The sequence below is a fragment of the Pelobates fuscus genome, chromosome 3, assembly GCF_036172605.1.
Source record: "Pelobates fuscus isolate aPelFus1 chromosome 3, aPelFus1.pri, whole genome shotgun sequence".
NCBI lineage: Eukaryota > Metazoa > Chordata > Amphibia > Anura > Pelobatidae > Pelobates > Pelobates fuscus.
Window position 1 is genome coordinate 63,922,541 of NC_086319.1, and position 22,251 is coordinate 63,944,791.

At 38.2% G+C, this 22,251-nt stretch overlaps 1 protein-coding gene across 1 annotated transcript in view; it reads left to right on the forward strand.

The window, feature by feature from the left end:
- Positions 1-21,441, forward strand: part of SLC6A15 (solute carrier family 6 member 15) — a 76,525-nt gene extending 55,084 nt beyond the window's left edge. Inside the window, exons 7-12 of the mRNA XM_063447132.1 lie at positions 8,028-8,269; positions 8,356-8,548; positions 10,974-11,166; positions 16,248-16,407; positions 18,245-18,407; positions 19,304-21,441. Of these exons, the coding sequence (XP_063303202.1) occupies positions 8,028-8,269; positions 8,356-8,548; positions 10,974-11,166; positions 16,248-16,407; positions 18,245-18,407; positions 19,304-19,681 (1,329 nt within the window). The 3' untranslated portion in view covers positions 19,682-21,441. The remainder of the gene's footprint in view (positions 1-8,027; positions 8,270-8,355; positions 8,549-10,973; positions 11,167-16,247; positions 16,408-18,244; positions 18,408-19,303) is intronic.
- The last annotated feature ends 810 nt before the right edge of the window (positions 21,442-22,251 follow it).

Below are 22,251 nucleotides of genomic sequence, written 5' to 3' on the forward strand. Positions count from 1 at the left end.
CCCACGTTCAATACCTTGGGTTGTCTACTTTTTCAAATGGTATGCCATTATGGGGGTAATTCTCATTCCTGGGCTACCACACCGTCTCAAAGGTAACATTACTAATCTGGCAAATTTCAATTTGAAAATGGAACGTTCTATATTTGACCCTGTAACTTTCCAAAACACCATAAAACCTGTTAATGGGGGGTACTGTTGTACTCGTGAGACATCGCTGATTACAAATATGTGCATTTTGTTGCAGTAAAACCTAACAGTATTATGACATTTACAACTACAAATTTAAAAAAAATATTAAAATTTCTCACAGTTTTTTTTAATTTTATTCATAATAAATTGTTTCATATACAAATATTTTATATGAAATGAAAGCCCTGTTTCTCCTGAACAAAATGATATATAATAAGTGTGGGTGCATTTAATATGAAAGAGGGGAACTACGGGTGAACAGACATATAGCGCAAATTCCAGTTTTTGTTTACGTTTTGTTTTGATCAGAACGTGTACTATTGACTCCGTCCTGAAGGGGTTAAATAAAAAATAATATAACAAAACATTTTTATTAAAATAATAATTAAAAAAATAATAATAAAAATGCCAAACCCCCACCAATGCTCTACAACACACACACAAACACACACTGCATCACACACACACACACACTGCACTCATACACACACACTGCACTCATACACACACACTGCACTGATACACACACACTGCACTCATACACAAACTGCATTCATACACACACACTGCACTCATACACACACACACTGCACTCATACACACACTGCATTCATATATACACACACACACACTGCATTCATATACACACACACACTGCACTCATACACACACTGCATTCATACACACACACTGCATTCATACACACACACACTGCACTCATACACACACTGCACTCATAAACACACACTGCACTCATATACACACACTGCATTCATCCACACACACTGCATTCATACACACATACACTGTAAATAAATATTCAATTAATATAATTTTTTTAGGATCTAATTTTATTTAAAACATTTACCAGTAGCTGCTGCATTTCCCACCCTAGTCTTATACTCGAGTCAATACGTTTTCCCATTTTTTGGGGGTAAATATTCGGGTCGGCTTATACTCGAGTATATACGGTACTTATATCCCAGAAAATGCACCCATAATTTCTTATAAAAATAAGAATTTCCTCATTTTATATAGGATATGCAGTTTTGTGCAAAACTTTGATATGACTTATTCAGTGGACAGATATATATGTTAAAGGAACACTATAGGATCAGGAACACAAACATTTCTGACACTATAGTGTTAAACCACTATTTAGGTCCTAGGCACCCCCTGCTTTTTACTCACCTTTCCCATGCTATGCTGGAATCACTGTGGTTGGCCCTACCTTGCTCCACCTCCATGGCCGAGATCATCAAACTTGGAAAGCATTGGGAGGCTATTGCTCACAGACAGCAAAATTGCCTCATTGTGCCAATCAGCAACTCCTAATAGAGATGCATTGACACAGAAAGCACCTCTAGTGGCCGTTGAATGACTACTACTAGAGGTGTTACTAGGCAGTAATGTAAACAATGTATTTTCTTGAAAAAGGCAGCCTTTACATTAAAAAGCCTACAGGGACACCACAACCACTACACTAAGCTTTAGTTGTTCTGGTGACTATAGGGTCCCTTTAATTATATCATTAAACTTTTCAACTTTATGACGTACAATCTCAACTGTGTCTATTTTTTTTACCTTGTTCATGATAACATGCCTTCGGGGAAAAACCAATCGGCGTTAGTAAACATCAGACTAAGTGTCAATTGTCCTTCATTCAAACACATTGTGTCCTCTAGGGAAAAATAACAACGTGCTTAACAATCTATTTTTGCTATATTTAGTCATTTTCATTGCGCACTGTGTTTATATGCAGCCAATAGGAACACAACATCAATGTATATCAATGATTCTAATCAGACTGTATTTAATACTTTTGCGTCTGTGTGGAAACAATAAGAGGAGACTCCAGGCTGGGGATGTTGTTTTTTATTTATTTTTTTAAAACCCATTCATAAATACATATGCCCCCCCCCCCCCCCCCCCCAAAAAAAAATATATATAATATTAATAAAATATACAAAAAAAAAAGAGGTGCTTTATATGAATAGTAAACTTGTCTGGGAGTTGTAGAAAATCAGCTGATTAACTCCACTTTCCAGGCAGACATAAAAAAAAAAGAAAATATTATGGAAAAATGTAACCAGCAAAACTAGCTGTACTCTATCTTCCACATTGCACAAAAAAATGCCCATGTGCCTGGACTTCCAATATAATAATATAAACCTATTCAGTATAACTAACAGTAACCTTATTTACATATTGCACCTAATTCTTCTCTAATGACAGCGAATGCAATAGTAATAATGCTAATGGGGGTCTATCTTCTTACAAATAAATAAACAGGAATCTCAATTTTGGTCCTTGATAAATCTAACAGTTCATCTCTATGATATGTGCTAAGAATGATGTACCAGATTGTTTGCAGGCCTGACGTTAAGCAGGCGATTATGGTGAATTGGAATCCATATTGGAGATTTCAAGCTAAACTTATTTTGCTATCAAACCCATACACTGTATTAGTTTTTTTATTTTCTTATGACAATCTTTATTTTTAAATTGCCACTCTAAACCACTTTATTGCACCATTAAACTGAATACATGAAGAAAATGTAATAACAGACAAGCCTGATTAAGTGGCATGTTTTGTGCACCAAATTTCTTAGGTGGCTTATAGCATCTTTGTGGAAAATGGCATTTTACAAAGTTCTTATGAGGGTAATATGCTCAAAAAAATCAATTTAATGTTAAGCTCAAACATTGCTGCTTTTATGTGACTGAGCTATGGACTCAAGTGCCACCTAGTGTTCAGTATTGAAAGATGTGATTAGCATAAAATTCACAAATGGGCGCTTAGTCAATAAAGTAAAATTTAAATCGAACTGGCAAAATTGAGGCTAAAAAAAGCAAAAACATATTGCAACTATAGCAAAGTTGGAAAATGCTTCCAGAATAGCTGTTTTTTCCTACATTATGCAATTTGGATTTGAAGTTACCACAATTTGTACCTTAGTGAATATTCACCCATCACACTTAATTTATGAATCTTTCACATTGAAACAACCAATTGAGATTGTTGCTTGCATGTCGCTTGCATATCGCTTTTATGTTCTGTACAGTTCATTCGGTAACTCTGTTTATCAGTAATTAATTTATATTATGAATCTTGACATTACACGTTTTTCTAAATCATATACTAAAATTTAACATAATCATAATGGCACACCTGTGCAATAATCATGCTGTCTAATCAGCATCTTGATATGCCATGCCTGTGAGGTGGATGGATTATCTCGGCAAAGGAGAAGTGCTCACTAACACAGTTTTAGACAGATTTGTGAACAATATTTGAGAGAAATAGGCCTTTTGTGTACATAGAAAAAGTCTTAGATCTTTGAGTTCAGCTTATGAAAAATGGGGGCAAAAACAAAAGTATTGCGTTTATAATTTTTTTCAGTGTAAATGTACTTGTCTGCCCAATGAATAAATAAGAGACAAAATATTAGATCAGTAGCTGGTTATTTTGTTTTCAAATTAAAATTTTATAAATGGAAATGTTATTGTTGGCATTCATCTAAAATTCTAAAGGGTATTAGAAAATGTTCATAGTTTAGTTTCTCTAGCTCTAATTATGTGAAATGCTGTCAGGTAAGTTAGGGGGAATTTAGGTATTTATTGCTACCTACTAAATTACATGTACAACGCATTCTATGTGCGAAAGCTTCTACCTTTAGATACCTGGAAAGGGGAAAAAAATAAACCATTAAGCACAGTGAACCTTAAACATGTATATACTATTATGTACATTTTTCTGCTTTCCTCAGTTTTGGTGTTTTTTGTGTTAACTCCTTAGCCCTAAACACTCCCTAAACATGCACAACTTTTAAATTAATCAATCAGTGCTAGATGCGCTGAAACATAAACACATTGATATAGAGTGTATAAAATGACTCTGGATGGACCTCAGGAGCCACAGACTTGTAAATGGTCTTTATTATAAAAAGAAACTGGGCTGGTGGCAGAAGCCCCTAGTCACCAATCACGATACAGAGACCCTCACCCTTTAAAAATAAGAAATCTTGATTTTTAAAAGATTTTTAGTGACCCCTATTAAGCTGGAAATTAGATGAGAATAGTTTCCCCTGGTTAATAATCGCATGTGTGTGAGTGAAGGTTGAGTATTCTGGAGGAGCAAAAGTTTCTGTACCCTCTTCTCACCTTGGCACATTTGATAGGAGGGTGATGTTTGTATGAAGGCTTGCATATTAAAGGACGAGAGGGCATAGACTTGTGGTCAAAAGTAGACATGAGGTTGTGGGTCTCCAACCCCCTTGGCTTTGATGCTATGACCACTTCACCTAATAAAGGCCAAAGGAGTCCTAGTGCTTTCTGCAGATTAGCAGCTCCTCAGCTGCTAGTCTGTCATTTGGTTTTCATATCTTAATTAGTATCTGTTTTGGATCCATCCACAGTGAATCAATGATTCTCTACAACAATTATTACTTCAGCACCATCAAAGTCAGTATACTGCAAAAGTGGATCAATGAAACAAAGAGCCATGTACACAAGCAGCCTTTTTAAAACTTATTTCCTGCCAGAGATCAATGGTCACATTCCGTTACTTCATAACAGTAACCTATATATCATTAACAAACAAAGTAATATTGTGTTCTCCTACCAGAGATGTCTCACTACCTACATATTGCAAAGGGTTAATGCACAATAGTTGTCGCAAGGCCAAAATCCATATAAGATTTACACACAGAGCTTGGGTTAATTGGTGTGAAGTTTAGCCTCCAATAACATACATTTCCAATTGGGGAAAATATACATTAGGATCATATTACAACCACTGCACTCCAAATACAAAGCCCTAAATAGACACCTGCTGTGCAGTCTCTCCCCATAGCCTATCCTCAAACATGGCACTAACCTTGCGGCATTGAGAGACGGGCTAGTGTGTAATACACAGTGTGTAAGTTAGAGTGTGTAATACAAGGACCAGAGACTGTGTAGGGATTGAATTGCTCTTAGTTTAACTCTTTAAACAAAAACATGTAACAGAGGCAGAAAGCTCTGGGATTAAATGCACCAGGAAAAGGATATAGTCTGTAAATGATATACCCAGGGACTGGCAGGCACTTATAGCGTATAAAAAAACCTTCCAACGCCCTTTGATTTATTATATGTAGTAATAATGCTAAAGGGGTTTCTAGTCCGTCAGTCCTCATAGTGCCTATGCAGTTGTGCTCAAATATTTGCATACCCTGGCAGAAATTGTGAAATTTTGGCATTGATCTTGAGATTTTGAAAAATATGACTGATCATGCAAAAAATGTTTTTTATAGAATTGTGATCATACGAAGCCATGTATTATCACATAGTTGCTCCTTTTTAAATCATAATGATAACAGAAATCACCAAAATGTCCCTGATCAAAAGTCTCATAGTGAACTATTACAAAAGACTGCAAGCTGTCATTGATGCTAAAGAGGGTATTATGAACTAAGGGTATGCAGACTTTTGAACAGGGGTAATTTCATTTTTTTTTTCTTTTGCCATGTTTTGTTTTATGATTGTGCCATTCTGTTATAACCTACAGTTGAATATGGATCCCATAAGAAATAGAAGAAATGTGTTTTGCCAGCTCACTTGTGTTTTCTTAAAAAATGGTACATACAGGGAGTGCAGAATTATTAGGCAAGTTGTATTTTTGAGGATTAATTTTATTATTGAACAACAACCATGTTCTCAATGAACCCAAATAACTCATTAATATCAAAGCTGAATATTTTTGGAAGTAGTTTTTAGTTTGTTTTTAGTTATAGCTATTTTAGGGGGATATCTGTGTGTGCAGGTGACTATTACTGTGCATAATTATTAGGCAACTTAACAAAAAACAAATATATACCCATTTCAATTATTTATTTTTACCAGTGAAACCAATATAACATCTCAACATTCACAAATATACATTTCTGACATTCAAAAACATAACAAAAACAAATCAGTGACCAATATAGCCACCTTTCTTTGCAAGGACACTCAAAAGCCTGCCATCCATGGATTCTGTCAGTGTTTTGATCTGTTCACCATCAACATTGCGTGCAGCAGCAACCACAGCCTCCCAGACACTGTTCAGAGAGGTGTACTGTTTTCCCTCCTTGTAAATCTCACATTTGATGATGGACCACAGGTTCTCAATGGGGTTCAGATCAGGTGAACAAAGAGGCCATGTCATTAGATTTTCTTCTTTTATACCCTTTCTTGCCTGCCACACTGTGGAGTACTTGGACGCGTGTGATGGAGCATTGTCCTGCATGAAAATCATGTTTTTATTGAAGGATGCAGACTTCTTCCTGTACCACTGCTTGAAGAAGGTGTCTTCCAGAAACTGGGAGTTGAGCTTGACTCCATCCTCAACCCGAAAAGGCCCCACAAGCTCATCTTTGATGATACCAGCCCAAACCAGTACTCCACCTCCACCTTGCTGGCGTCTGAGTCGGACTGGAGCTCTCTGCCCTTTACCAATCCATCCATCTGGCCCATCAAGACTCACTCTCATTTCATCAGTCCATAAAACCTTAGAAAAATCAGTCTTGAGATATTTCTTGGCCCAGTCTTGACGTTTCAGCTTGTGTGTCTTGTTCAGTGGTGGTCGTCTTTCAGCCTTTCTTACCTTGGCCATGTCTCTGAGTATTGCACACCTTGTGCTTTCGGGCACTCCAGTGATGTTGCAGCTCTGAAATATGGCCAAACTGGTGGCAAGTGGCATCTTGGCAGCTGCACGCTTGACTTTTCTCAGTTCATGGGCAGTTATTTTGCGCCTTGGTTTCTCCACACGCTTCTTGCGACCCTGTTGACTATTTTGAATGAAACGCTTGATTGTTCGATGATCACGCTTCAGAAGCTTTGCAATTTTAAGAGTGCTGCATCCCTCTGCAAGATATCTCACTATTTTTGACTTTTCTGAGCCTGTCAAGTCCTTCTTTTGACCCATTTTGCCAAAGGAAAGGAAGTTGCCTAATAATTATGCACACCTGATATAGGGTGTTGATGTCATTAGACCACACCCCTTCTCATTACAGAGATGCACATCACCTAATATGCTTAATTGGTAGTAGGCTTTCGAGCCTATACAGCTTGGAGTAAGACAACATGCATAAAGAGGATGATGTGGTCAAAATACTCATTTGCCTAATAATTCTGCACACAGTGTATATTACCAATTCTCTAAGGGTATGCAAACTTTGAGCACAACTGTATATCTTTACTCATCCTCAGTCATAGTTGCATGGCATATTTTCAGAATACATTTCAAAATGTATATTGAAAGACATTAATTTACAATCTCACTATGTGATCTCATTAAGATATAGATTTTTCCTGTCTTGTAGAGAAGACTGATAGATGCCAACAATTATGACTCATCATGTCATGCTTCCTCCATATGTTTATTCATCACATCGACAAAAGAGATGTAGGTAGATTAAATTGACAGACAGACAGACAAGCAGATAAATGGATAACTGTGTACTGATTCAGAAAGATATTTTGACTGATCAAACAATAGAAAGATATTTGATTTTAAGGATTTGTGAGCAGATAGGTAACAAACATTGGGCACAGGTACATGCAGACTGACAGACAGAATTGTGGTATATCCGTAGAGATATTTGTATATAAATTCCTATAAACAAATATCTCTATGGATTTGGATATCTCTAGAAATTTACATTTGCATATAAATTCCTAGAGATGTATGTATTTTACATGACAATACATGTTCAATTACATGTAAGATATACATTTGTTATCACATTTAAAGGGCTTCAATTATCACTGTCACTTTATTGTTATTAAAGGTAGCTATTTTATTTCATTTCAAACAGCTTGAGATCATGCTGGAGCCCAAGGTATGGAGAGAAGCTGCCACCCAGGTGTTCTTTGCATTGGGATTGGGATTTGGAGGAGTCATCGCTTTTTCAAGCTACAACAAACGAGATAACAACTGTCATTTTGATGCTGTCTTGGTGTCATTAATCAACTTTTTCACCTCCGTCTTGGCTACGTTGGTAGTGTTTGCAGTATTGGGATTTAAAGCAAATATTATGAATGAGAGCTGCATAACTCAGTAAGATTGATCCTTCCTTTATTCTATCTGCGATATTCCTAATCACTAAAAGGAGATGACGGGTTGACATATGTTCTTTTTTACAGGAACACTGGGAAGATTGTTAAACTTTTGGAATTAGGTAATGTGAGCAGAGATATAATCCCCCATCATATCAATTTCACAAGAATCACAGCAATGGACTACCAGCTAGTGTACGATATCATCAAGAAGGTAAAAGAAGAAGAATTTGATCAACTTGGACTCTCCGCTTGCCAGATTGAAGATGAACTTAACAAAGTAAGTTTTATCTTTTGTTGTGATATTTATTAATGTTCATATTATGTTACTATGTTGCATAATGCTAAGTAGTGCCCATGCTGTGATGTAGTCTTTAATTGGCAGGGCTATTCAATAAAATGTGACTTATAGTGATTTTGAATGGATTCCAAGTGAATTGGGGGCACACCGAGAACATGATTTTCTTAAGCAGTGGTGGTGCCGTAAAGGCCAAAACATTTACAAAATACAGTTAAATGAACAACGCACACACAAACAAAAATACAGCTTAACATTTAACACGGCTTCTTAATATCACCTATGATAGCAAACAAATATGGGGATTCAGTTCCACCATATAGCCATATCGCGTTAAGCCCACCACTACATCACAGTACCCCAATATCGGTGGGTCCTACACTCATATTAACATGGGAGATTTACATGCTACCTTGCAATACTTTCTTGCAGTATAAACTGCTTCAAGAGACTCCTCAATTTAAGCTTTCCTGTGGTCACCTCAAAAGGAGCACCCCAAAAAAAGTGAATTAATAGGAAAAAAGATGATTCATAACTAGAGGAGAGCCAATAAATGTTGATTTTATTCATAGATCAAGTAGTGAGAAGTTCAAATGACCAATAGAGAGAGGGAAGTAGGATCAGTAAAAAATCTATATTAATATATTTTATATATTTAATAAACATATAATACATTAATATAGAATTGCTTGCACTGCTCTTCCTCCTTTTAACTCTATAAGCTACTTCTTTTCACTTTATCTGTGAACCACATAGAGTAAAAATGAGCCTATCAGTGTACTGCAAAATACGCATACAATATTTACATTTTGCGGTACATTGAGTGGACCATTTTTTCACATATTTGGATCATCTGATCGTTTTTCCTGAATCGTTTGCATAAATTCAATTTGTCCATACCAACATACCATGTGAAAAACTTCAGACCACCCAAAGTAAATTATTATTATTATAGTTCAGATAAATCACTTTATTTCACTGTGCACAAACCTAATATTTTAATTATTGCAACCTTTCAACTATATGTTATTATAAAGCTGTCTAATCCATTTGATTTATGTTGGAAAGTGGCACATCTTGCATCACTGTTTGCCAAAGAAATTTTGATCATATATGTATATATATATATATGTAGCAGACTTCCATGTATCTCAGCTGGGTACCTCCCCCAACGATCGCTTCTTAGATGGAACCGGGGAAAACCTCAGCGCTTCTGTCCCAGTTGCCTTGTTTTTACTGGGGTCCGCCTGGAGCCTCTCCGTGCTGGAACAGGATAGGGGACTAGCTCTATTACCTCCCAGGGACTGGACAACACATAGTCCTGGGAGCTATAGTCCTTACAAGGACTTTTTCCGCTAAATTCTCCACAGGCTGGAACAAGGTGCTGAGCAGTGAATAGCCCTTTCCCCTCCCAGTAACTAGACGACACATAGTTATGACTGTGTAAAACTGATTTTAATGAGCCAGACTCATTGCCTTTGATGCACATACCCCAGGGGATCTCCAAACAATACAATACAAGCCCCTCCGAGGAATCTCTGGAGGGGCTTGTATTGAGATAAGTGAGTCAAAGACAGGTAAGCTAATTATCTCCCAGGAACAGAGAGCCAAACCTAAAGACATAAAAGTACCCCAAAACATCATAAAAACATATACTAAGCCCACATGTCCTACATCCCTAAACAGCCCTGATCTGAGTGCCCAAGTTGTCCAAATATTGCTAAGATCCATGTAGTGTAGGGATATCGCCACTGTGGCAAAGTTCTGACCAGCCACACACGTGGTCCTATGCCCAAACAGTTCCAGAGCGTTTGGTGCCTTTGCCAGGCAACTTTCAGGAGCTCCTGCGGCCGAAATACAGGGTGCACCACCTGGCTCTCAGGGAGCGTTTGTTACCCTTAGTCTCAGGTACCTTCCCTCTAAAATTTGCTCTCCTGTGGTTCAAAACCCCTAGCCAAAAACAGTTCCAAATCGGTCACGGCTAAGTACCGCTGAGGACCGTTCGTGGATTTGTAAATGTGAATGGCTGCCAGGGAGCTAGCATTTGGTTCCATTTGAATGAAGGGAAAGTGCCAAACCAAGGGCACTGCTGGGAAGTTGCTAATGGCAGCTGGGTAGTGTAACTCCTGAACGAGGTCTCAGACCTGGACCATAGTCAGTCGGCAGGAGACCAGCTTCCACACTCCTCCAGGAGTTCATGGCAAACGTCTGTGGAAAAGATCGTTTGTCACAATATTTCAAAGATAAGATGATATTACATTATATAATTTTGTATTCAATATTTATTGTTGTCTATATACAAGCTTTTGATATGAAATAAATGTTGTTTTTTTCATTTAATGACACATTATGTTTTTAATCTATGCTTTAAAAGTGCATTGTACCCTTGTCCATACTTGTTTTACAGTCTGTCCAAGGGACTGGTCTGGCTTTCATTGCTTTCACAGAAGCTATGACACATTTCCCCGCTGCACCTTTTTGGTCAGTGATGTTCTTTCTCATGTTGGTAAATTTGGGCCTTGGAAGTATGTTTGGAACCATCGAAGGAATTACCACCCCTATTGTTGATACGTTTAAAGTGCGGAAAGAATATCTTACCGGTATGCCATTACTTTATCTATTCCTTAGTATTTATTATGAAGTTTGTTCAGTAAAAGATAATCCACAAGATGTTATCACATACACTGACAACCCTTTATGTATTTTAAAACACAATTTCTTGTTTTCCTTAGCCAGCTGCTTAGCTAGATATGATTCAGTGGTTAATAAAATTCACAAATATATTAGAATGTTATTTGTTGTGAGTTACAGTAGGTATATTTCATATAAACGTGCCTGTAGACTTGACTAAATGAAGTAGCAGTGCTAAATGCAATCATACTGGCATCTTATTTTAATCCCAGTTGCTACAAGTTCATTTCAATTTCAAATTGCCAGATATATACTGAGATACAATACTGTCTACAAAAATAAAAAAAATATATAAACGACTATGCAAACACATGTAGACAGATAACTAAATAGATCCAGCAACTGATACAGATACATAGATAGATAGATAGATAGATAGACTGAACAAAATTCTAAAGGCAACACTTTTGTTTTTGCTCCCATTTTTCATGAGCTGAACTCAAATATCTAAGACTTTTTCTGTGTACACAAAAGGTCTATTTCTCTCAAATATTGTTCTCCTTTGTTCTTGGCACTTCTCCTTTGCCGAGATAATTCATCCACCTCACAGGTGTGGCATATCAAGATTAGACAGCATGATTATTGCACAGGTGTGCCTTAGGCTAGTCACAATAAAAGGCTATTCTAAAATGTGCAGTTTTATCACACAGCTCAATGCCACAGATGTCGCAAGTTTTAAGGGAGCTTGCAATTGGCATGCTGACTGCAGTTATGTCCACCAGAGCTGTAGCCCGTGAATTGAATTTTCATTTCTCTACCATAAGCCGTCTCCAAAGGCGTTTCAGAGAATTTGGCAGTACATCCAACCAGTCTCACAACAGCAGACCACGTGTAACCATACCAGCCCAGGACCTCCACATCCAGCATCTTCACCTCCAAGATCGTCTGAGACCAGTGGCGGATCCAGAGCCTGATCTCGGGAGGGGCACTTGTAGATTATTTAAAAAAAATAATCCTAGCACAATAACCACTACAGCTCAGTGTAGTAGTTATGGTGCCAGTAGTGCCAGGATCCCACCCCGGAGTAAGTAGTCATACCGTTTAAGAACAGTTTGACAACTTACCTGGGGTCTGCTGGGATATAGGGCATAGGAGAAGTGGTGTGTGTTAGGGGTGAAGTGTGTGTGAAAGGTGCAGTGTGTGTGTGAGCGGTGAAGTGAGTGTGAGTGCGTAAGGGTGGCAGTGTGTGTGTTAGGGGGCAGTGTGTGTATGGGGGCACTGTATGTCTGTGTGGGGCAGTGTGTGTATGGGGGGCACTGTATGTATGTGTGGGGCAGTGTGTGTATGGGGGGCACTGTGTGTATGGGGGGGTCGTGTGTGTGTGTTTGGGGCAATGTGTGTATGGGGGGGCAGCAGGGTGTGTAGGGCACTGTGTGTGTATAGGTGTGCAGTGTGTGCGGGGCAGTATGTGTGTGGGGCAGTGTGTATGGGGACAGTGTTTGTGGGACAGTGTTGTATGGGGACAGTGTTTGTGGGACAGTGTTGTATGGGGACAGTGTTTGTGGGGCAGTGTGTGTATGGGGGCAGTGTGTGTATGGGGTAAGTGTGTGTAGTGTTTGTATGTGGGGCAGTGTTTGTGGGTCAGTGTGTGTAAGGGGGAAGTGTGTGTATGGGGCAGTGTTTGTGGGGCAGTGTGTGTGTGGGGCAGTGTGTGTATGGGGACAGTGTGTATATGGGGACAGTGTGTATATGGGGGCAGTGTTTGTGTGTATGGGGGCAGTGTTTGTGTGTATGGGGGCAGTGTTTGTGTGTATGGGGGCAGTGTTTGTGTGTATGGGGGCAGTGTGTGTGTGTGTGGGGTCAGTGTGTGTAGTGTGTGTATGGGGTCAGTGTGTGTATGGGGTCAGTGTGTGTAGTGTGTGTATGGGGTCAGTGTGTGTATGGGGTCAGTGTGTGTAGTGTGTGTATGGGGTCAGTGTGTGTATGGGGTCAGTGTGTGTAGTGTATGTAGTGTGTGTATGGGGTCAGTGTGTGTAGTGTGTGTATGGGGTCAGTGTGTGTAGTGTGTGTATGGGGTCAGTGTGTGTATGGGGTCAGTGTGTGTAGTGTGTGTATGGGGTCAGTGTGTGTATGGGGTCAGTGTGTGTAGTGTGTGTATGGGGTCAGTGTGTGCATGGGGTCAGTGTGTGCATGGGGTCAGTGTGTGTAGTGTGTGTATGGGGTCAGTGTGTGTATGGGGTCAGTGTGTGTAGTGTGTGTATGGGGTCAGTGTGTGCATGGGGTCAGTGTGTGTATGGGGTCAGTGTGTGTAGTGTGTGTATGGGGTCAGTGTGTGTAGTGGGTCAGTGTGTGTATGGGGGCAGTGTATGTTGGGCAGTGTGTATGGGGGCAGTGTGTATGTGGGGCAGTGTATGTGGGTCAGTGTATGTGGGGCAGTGTGTATGGGGCCAGTGTGTATGGGGGGAGGGGAGGAGGGGAGGGAGGCTTTTTAATTAAAAAAAAATTAAAAAAAAAATGTATTTAATAAAATATATTTATGTCCCCCCTCCCTTCTTACCTTTATTGAGGAGGAGGGGGGACATTTATGGATCCCTGGTGGTCCCAGTGGGGAATCCCTGGTGGTCCAGTGGTTCCAGTGAACTCTAGCCCGCGCTCCAGGGCTAGAGTTCACTCTCGCGAGATTTGGAGCGTTGCCGTGGTAACCGCGGCAACGCTCCAAATCTCGCGAGAGGAGGACCCGGAGGAGCTGCTGGTAACAGCTCCCGGGTCCTCTCTCCCTCCCCTTCCGGTCGGCTGTCAGTAATGTGCCTGCGGACCGGGGAGGGAGATCACTGATCACTGATCTCCCTCCCGGTCCGCAGGCACATTGCAGGGCTGGCGCTTGGGCAATGCCAGCCCTGCACTAGCCGGCAGGGAAGAATCTCGGGGGGGGCAATTGCCCCGTTGCCCCCCCCTGGATCCGCCAATGTCTGAGACCAGCCACCTGGATAGCTTCTGCAACAATCGGCTTGCATAACCAAAGAATTTCTGCACAAACTGTCAGGAACCATCTCAGAGAAGCTCATTTGCATGAGATAGAATAACAAGATTCTAAGGCCCATTGTTGTGCCATTCATCCACGACCATCACCTCATGTTGCAGCATGATAATGCACAACCCTATGTTGCAAGGACTGTACACAATTCCGGGAAGCTGAAAACATCCCAGTTCTTGCATGGCCAGCATACTCACTGGACATGTCACCCATTGAACTTGTTTGAGATGCTCTGGATCGGCGTATACAACAGCGTGTTCCAGGTCCTGCCAATATCCAGCAACTTCGCCCAGCCATTGAAGAGGAGTGGACCAACATTCCAAGGCCACAATCAACAACCTGATCAACTCTATGCGAAGGAAATGTGTTGCACTGCGTGAGGCAAATGGTGGTCACACCAGATACTGACTGGTTTTCGGACCCCTGGAACTCCATCAATACAGTAAAACTGCACATTTTAGAGCGACCTTTTATTGTGGCCAGTCTAAGGCACACCTTTGCAATAATCATGCTGTCTAATCAGCATCTTGATATGCCACACCTGTGAGGTGGATGGATTATCTCGGAGAAGTGCTCACTAACACAGATTTAAACAGATTTGTGAAAAGTCTTAGATCTTTGAGTTCAACGCATGAAAAATGGGGGCAAAAACAAAAGTGTTGCGTTTATAATTGTGTTCAGTGTATATAGATAAGTATAGATTTTTTTTTAAAATAAGCTATTTTAACCTAATTTTGCATTTCATATTCAATCCACTACAATTTACTTTTTGGGAAATGAATCCCTGTTTATTTATTTTTTTAGCTGTATGCAATTGCAAACACAGTTCCCTCTCATGAAAAAAGAAAAAAACCCTTTAATGAAAACCTCCAGTGGGTTTTATTATGTGGGTGAAAAATACACTGCACAGCACACATGTGTTGTAATGGCCATATTGTACTCTTGCTAGAGATAAGGATTCGGAATGACCGTAATGTCAGAGTGGAGAAAATTAAAGATGAAACTATATTGATGGAATCTGGAATGTCTATTTAAACATACTTACAATATGGCAGTGACATTTGCACCAAAACCAATTTGAGATTATATACATTTTTTTTTGATATTTAAGATTTTTTATTTTCCATCAACATAGTTAGAAATACAATCTTAGTTGTAAGGACATTGCAATTGTGCAAGGTTACAACATATAACATAACTTTGTTGTTTTAACAATAATGAATTAAGCAGACTAGGTGGAGTGCTTGATTTGCTGACAATAAAAACATGCAACATGTCGTCTTTAGATACAGGTTTTGTTTTTTGGTTTTTTTTTTGTATTTTTTTTTGTATGTAAATACACTTAGTAATGGGAATATACGGGTTGGTTTTAACACCAGTACATTAGGGTTATACTCAAATAAACGTCATAGTTGGTACCAGCCTAATGTGTGTATGTTCCATAAAGATAGGATATGGGATGGGTTCTGTGTGCGATGGGGGGGGGGGGGGGGTCTCGGGATGGTACAGTTAGGACCATAGGTATATCTGTGCCCCACCAGGACTTTGCCTAGTGACTTTGGCAAATAATGGTCTAGGTAGGTTGAAGCAGTTCCAACTGAGTCTCATGTCTCAGCTGCTCGGTGTAGGCTCCTTTTTAGAAAGTCGTTCCAGGGTTCCCAGATGTGAGTGAATTTATTAAATGTTTTTGCCCTGGCATACGTTATTTCCTCTAACTGTTTAGTGTCTTCTACTCTCAATATCCATTCCCTAATTGATGGTATCTGCGCTTTCCAGTATTTGGGTATGAGTTGTGCTGCTGCCATAACCAGGAGATTATATACATTTATGCATTTTACAAACCTTTGTAAGTTATTCAGAATACAAAATTAGCAAAATTAATTTGGTTATTTTGCTCAAAATGTCATGCCACTGCTAGAAACGGGTTATTCAGCATTATGTGTTCCAGTGTAACAATAATAAAAATAATGTTACTAATTTTATTTTTCTGTCTTTTTCTTTCCATGTCCTTTTAAGTTGGATGTTGTCTTATGGCATTCTGTATTGGCTTACTCTTTGTACAGCGCTCAGGAAACTACTTTGTTACCATGTTTGATGATTATTCAGCCACATTACCTCTTCTCGTCATTGTTATTTTAGAAAATGTTACTATTGCCTGGATATATGGGATAGACAAGTAAGTAAAAAAAATCAGTTTACAAAGTGTAAAATATGTAAGACATTTTATATCACTTTATTGTTTGTACATACATTTTTCAGCGTAAATAAAGACATTTATAACGTAAGACATAAGCCAGAGATGCATGTGAACGATATGCAACATTCTTTTTAATGTAAAAAAAAAAACTAGCAGATAAATAGGACATATAATAATTTGTTCACTTAAATTGAACTCAAAAGGAGCACAGCAGAAAACAAGTTTAGTCTTATGGTATTAAATATATAATACAGGAAATAGTATGGATTTAACAGCTAGATCACCATGCTCAAAGAGATAGGATAGATACTGGTAAAAAAACAAATAAAGAGGAGTAGATAAGCGCTAGATAACTGAACAAAGAGAAAGGATAGCAGCTCACCTGAAAGTAGGTGGCTCCTTCAAACCCCTAATTGACAGATATACAAAAATAGAAAACAGCTAGCGCTAAAAATAATAATAGAAAAATAATAATTAAATAAATAGTAGTTGCCACGGGTGGAGGTCCGGAGACTGGGGCCCCTGTATGCCTGATGATGAAGATACGAATCACAGCATGGAAATGGACTATCAGGGTCTGGTGCAGGGTAACCACATGCCCCCTGGTGTTGAACACCAGCGTTTGTGTGGCCACATACCTGATGCAGCTTCTGCGGATCGAGATGCTAGATGATAATATGCAGACCTCCCAGGACCTGGATAGGGAGGCTCTGCAGCAGAAATGTATCCAGTACTAGAAACAAGGCAAGACTAGAACAGGCACCAAACAAGATAACAAGACAAGACTAGAAGAACCCAGAACCAGAGCAGGACAGAAAGCAGAACCCAGAATATGTACACAAGACATGAGGGAAACATGAACAGAACATGAACAGTACAGGACTGTACATGAATTGGGAATACAAGACAAAACAAAACAAGACAAGAGATACAAGGCAAAACAAGAGGATAAATAACCAAGTACTATATATGTATTAAACATTGGAGATTTAGACATACATAAATGGCGAAGATGTATGCAGCCCACCACTGCACCAAAGTACTCCAATTACGGTGGGTCCTAACTGCCTAGATATGCATGACTAAAAGTACTAATAATAATAAAACACACACAGTACTTACCTGCAAGGAAAGAAGCAGAGGAAATTAAACCACTGCCTGCAGGAACAGACTGAAACAAAAAAGGATTAATGGCAAAGGAACAGGTGTGGCAACAAAAAACAAACATTTACAAAGGAATTTCAGGAACGGAATAAAGGAATTAACCCAGAAAGCCCAGCATAAAGAAAACCAGACATAGAATAGAAAACCAGAAAAAAAAAGAAAAACTAAACAACAATTGTAAAAAAGAGTACTGGATACCAGAAGCCATTGCCAGAAAAGATCTGCAGCCAGGAACAGGATGTGACAGTAGTAATAATAAATAACTTATAGTAATAAAGATAACAAAAAGTTGAGAGCAGTACTATGTACTATTGATAACATCAAGTCCCAAGTATAAAGTCTTTCTTGGCAGGAGACGTCGGCAAAGCTTCATGCTTTAATTCGTAGAGGTATATGCGAATAAAAGAAGCAATGACACAGAGATATTTCAACAGTGCAGTATGTCAAATTAGGCATAAACAACACACAAATGTTAGATACTGGCTAATGTTAGATACTGGTAAACGCCGAATGGGTATTGAATTAACACAAATCAGAACTAGGTTAATAACGGAGGTATCCTTGACAATGCTCAACCGAATAAAAGTTTCAATATTCTTTCTGTACGAACTATAGCTTATAATTGAGAACTACTTCTGCTTTCTGTTTTTAGGTTCATGGATGATTTAAAAGATATGCTTGGATTTACACCTTACAAATACTATTACTATATGTGGAAGTATGTCTCTCCACTTTTGTTAAGTATTTTGCTTATAGCAAGTGTGGTTCAAATGGGATTCACTCCGCCAGGTTACTATGCATGGATTGCGGAAAAAGTGAGTATTTTGACAATGTATTTTTACCTCAATGTTGTTTCAATAGACCAGGAATTCTGGAGAAGACACTAGGTACAGGCATGTTTTAGCCGCGAGGCTAACAAGGCATTTGCCTTGGGCGGCATTTTCCAGGGGGCGGCAAAAAAACGCCACCCCCAAATGCCCAGGGCAAATGCCTTGTTAGCCTTGCGGCTAACTGACATGCCAGGCGGGCTGCTGGGCGGGCCTAGGGCAGCACAAAACCAGGATACACCACTGACTAGGTAATGATAATGCTTCCAGAACTGGTGAAATGGGAATCAGAATACATATAAGTTACTGTTATTGATGTTGGAATAATTTGTTTGTTTTGCTGGAAATCTATTCTCCACTTTGCAGTATGAGCTGTGGGAGATGAAAGGTGACAATTTTTACTTATTTTGGAATAAATATGTAGAAAATGATATGAATTCCAATATACATCTTGCATGAAAAATATTAGCTGGTTTTCCGAGTAAGCAGAATTCTAAGTTTTGATAAAATTATTTGATCTTAATTGTTCCTGATTAATTTCTTAATTAGAGTCTTATTTTAATCCAGAGTATACAAACTTAATGTCCACATCTTAGTAGTGTAAAACAGTTTATTTTTCATTAATGTAATATACAGTATATATTTTACTTTCAAAGTTATTTAAAGAAAACATCTTCAAAAAAAGACTATTCTCATTTCATCCACAGAACCTTAAAAGGTACAATGAGATCAGATGGTGTTTTACATCCATGCCAATTTTATTAGTTGGTTGAATACAAATATATCTAACATATTATGAGCTTAATACAATATTCAGACATGAGTCTTCACAGTTTACTTATTTTAGAGATTTTATATGTCATATGTCTTTTTTTTTTTTTTAGGCCAGTGAAGAACGTCTTAGTTATCCACCATGGGGTCTTGCCGTCTGCATATCACTTATAATATTTGCATTATTGCCAGTACCCTTAGTTTTTATTGTCCGTTATTTCAACCTCATCGATCAGAGCAGTGGCAGTTTGGCTTCAGTGTCTTATAAGAGAGGTCGGATCATCAAGGAAATTTCCAATCCAGAAGAAGATGACGCCAGTTTAATCCATGATAAGATCCAGAGTGAGATGCCTTCTCCTAACATTGGGAATAGTATTTACAGAAAGCAAAGTGGATCTCCAACGTTAAAAGTGGACACAGCTCCCAATGGACGTTATGGCATTGGGTATTTAATGGCAGACATGCCAGACATGCCTGAATCAGACTTGTAGCTGAATCTACACAAACAAACCACAAAAATGACAGAAAGAATACAGTCTTATTTTTCTTCTATTTGGCACTGCACATTGGCTCTTCTTATATGAAGAGTCTGGCTTTAATGCTTGAGAAGCAATGACAGCTGTTCTGTGTTCTCAAGACTGAGAACTTGTTTGATAGAGAGAGGTATACCATGGTCTGTTACCAGAAGGCCTTAGATGTTTGTCTTCTGAATGTGGCTTTTGCCCCTAGCACTTTCTAGGACCTCATATACTGTATGTGTCTTACCTCTCTGTGCCTACATTTGTCCCAAGATAAAGAGGCAAATAAACTCATATAATTTCTCTTTACAAATATATTCCATCAAATACAATATTTGTTACTAAATGAACACTGTATGAATGCAATGTAACAGGGATGAATACACAGTATATATATATATATACTTGTATGTAGAAAAAGATAAAGAAGGTTAAAATCTCAAGTACTGCTATTATGAGTCCATAAGTATCTTTAAGCCATAGAACTATTGTTAGTTGGTTTCCGAGCTAAAGGCCTTCTGATATATCAAACAGATATTATTTTAAACAGACAATATCGTCTATGGTACTTCTACTGTGTCAGTTGAAGCTCAGGGCTTTATTTTCTCATCAGTTGAACACATACCCAAATGATTAAAGAAAAACTCAATTTAATGTAGTACATTTTAGTTAATTAAGTAATTGCTTTACATATTTTATTAGTATTTCTTGATATAACTAAATATTTTAGAACTCAAGGGTAAACATTTTAAATTCGGCTTTTCAGGATTTGATCATCCTAAGCTCAACAGCATTTCTAACAATTGAATGGTTCTCTCTTTTTTCAAACAGAGCAGCTCTAACATGTGTCAGTATTAGCAAAAGAGTTGACTGTTAAGAGTATACTCACAAACCCCTAAAAGCTTTTCTACTCCAAGATGACTGAATGGCAGTCATAAGCCAAAAGCCACTTATATGCAGTTCTATATTGGAATTTGTTTTCATGTAAAACCAAACAGGTTCTTCTGATATCTGGTCTCTAATGTCCTTGAAGCAAATGTTTAGCTGAAGGCCAGTTTTGAATTATTTGTATATTCCTAAAGCACTTAGTGTTATGAGACAATGTTCTACTAGGGTCGTAAATGTATGATTATGATGCAAGACAGGATATCTGTTGTCTCAATGCAAATTCCTTCATGATTGAAAGAATACCTCCAATTGTCTCCAAATCAGACCATTTATTAGAGCTGTATCTGTTATATGGCAGCCTTGCACTTAATGTCTATAAAAGTTGTGTGGCCCCTTCTGGAGCCTGATCCAGATATTTCTATTCCCCCCACCTGGCTCAGAATCCACTCATTTATATAAACAGTTGCGTACAATATATGTAATGTTTGCTATTTTCTACATTAACTCCAATTTAGTTTAAAAAATGTAAATAGTTGGAGAAAAATTACTGTCATGTGCTCTGTTAATTTCTCATAATACTTGATTTAGAGGAGGTATGTCTTACTATATAATAGTGCAAATATCTGGATACATATTTTTTCATTCTGCAGATTAGACCATTGCAAATAAGTGCACTTGCTAACAAGATCTGCACAAATATAAAGAATGTAAAAAAATATAATTGATATTAATAATTGCAAATCGGTGGATATTTAATTTGACTGTGTGTATATCTGCATTGTAAAAGCTATACAAGAAAGCTCCCTTCAATTATACAATTTCCAGATATATACAATACTCTCAACAAAAAATAAATAAAATATAAAAACCACTATGCAAACACAGAAAGATGAATAGATCCATCAATTTCAACTGAACAACTTCTATGTGATAGATATACAGAGATGGCTATTTTTGATCTAAATTTTGCATTTCATATTCAATCTACTACAATTCACTGTTTGTGGAATGAATCTCTGTATGTTTTTAATTCATCTTATTGATACATACAACAATCCAATCTAAGTACATTCTATAAACACTCTGCATGCCAATTGTGCAGTAAATTATGACACATTTTAATGTGGACATTTTTTGTTTTGCAACTCAAGTATTGCATTGCTCTAAAGGTACATTTTTGACAGTGCCATCAGGTTCATCCAAATCAGCTTGAACGGGATGTGAATATGGATTGTATATTTAATTAATGCAAGGTATCAAATAACAGATTCCAACTCGAATAGCGAACGTGCTCAAAATACCTCCAACACTTTCAAAATGCAAGATATTAGTACAAAAAGGTACATTGGGGGAGATACCTAAATATTATCATTTAAAAATCTGTGCAATTGTGCCATTTTACACTATACAACATCAAACACGATCTTCTTAATCTGTGCCAGGTCTAATATTATGAAATAATTAGTCGATTATCAACTCAACAGTCATGGATAGCTGCATCAAATAAATATAGCCTTTTTTTGGCAGCAAAAGTCTAAAAAAAAAAAGGTTGTAATAATTGATATACTGTACTTACTTTTGTTATGCTTCCTGGGTTACATAACAGGAACAGCATGCAGTTAAGTTCTCTTACAATGCACACGGCTCAGACCAAG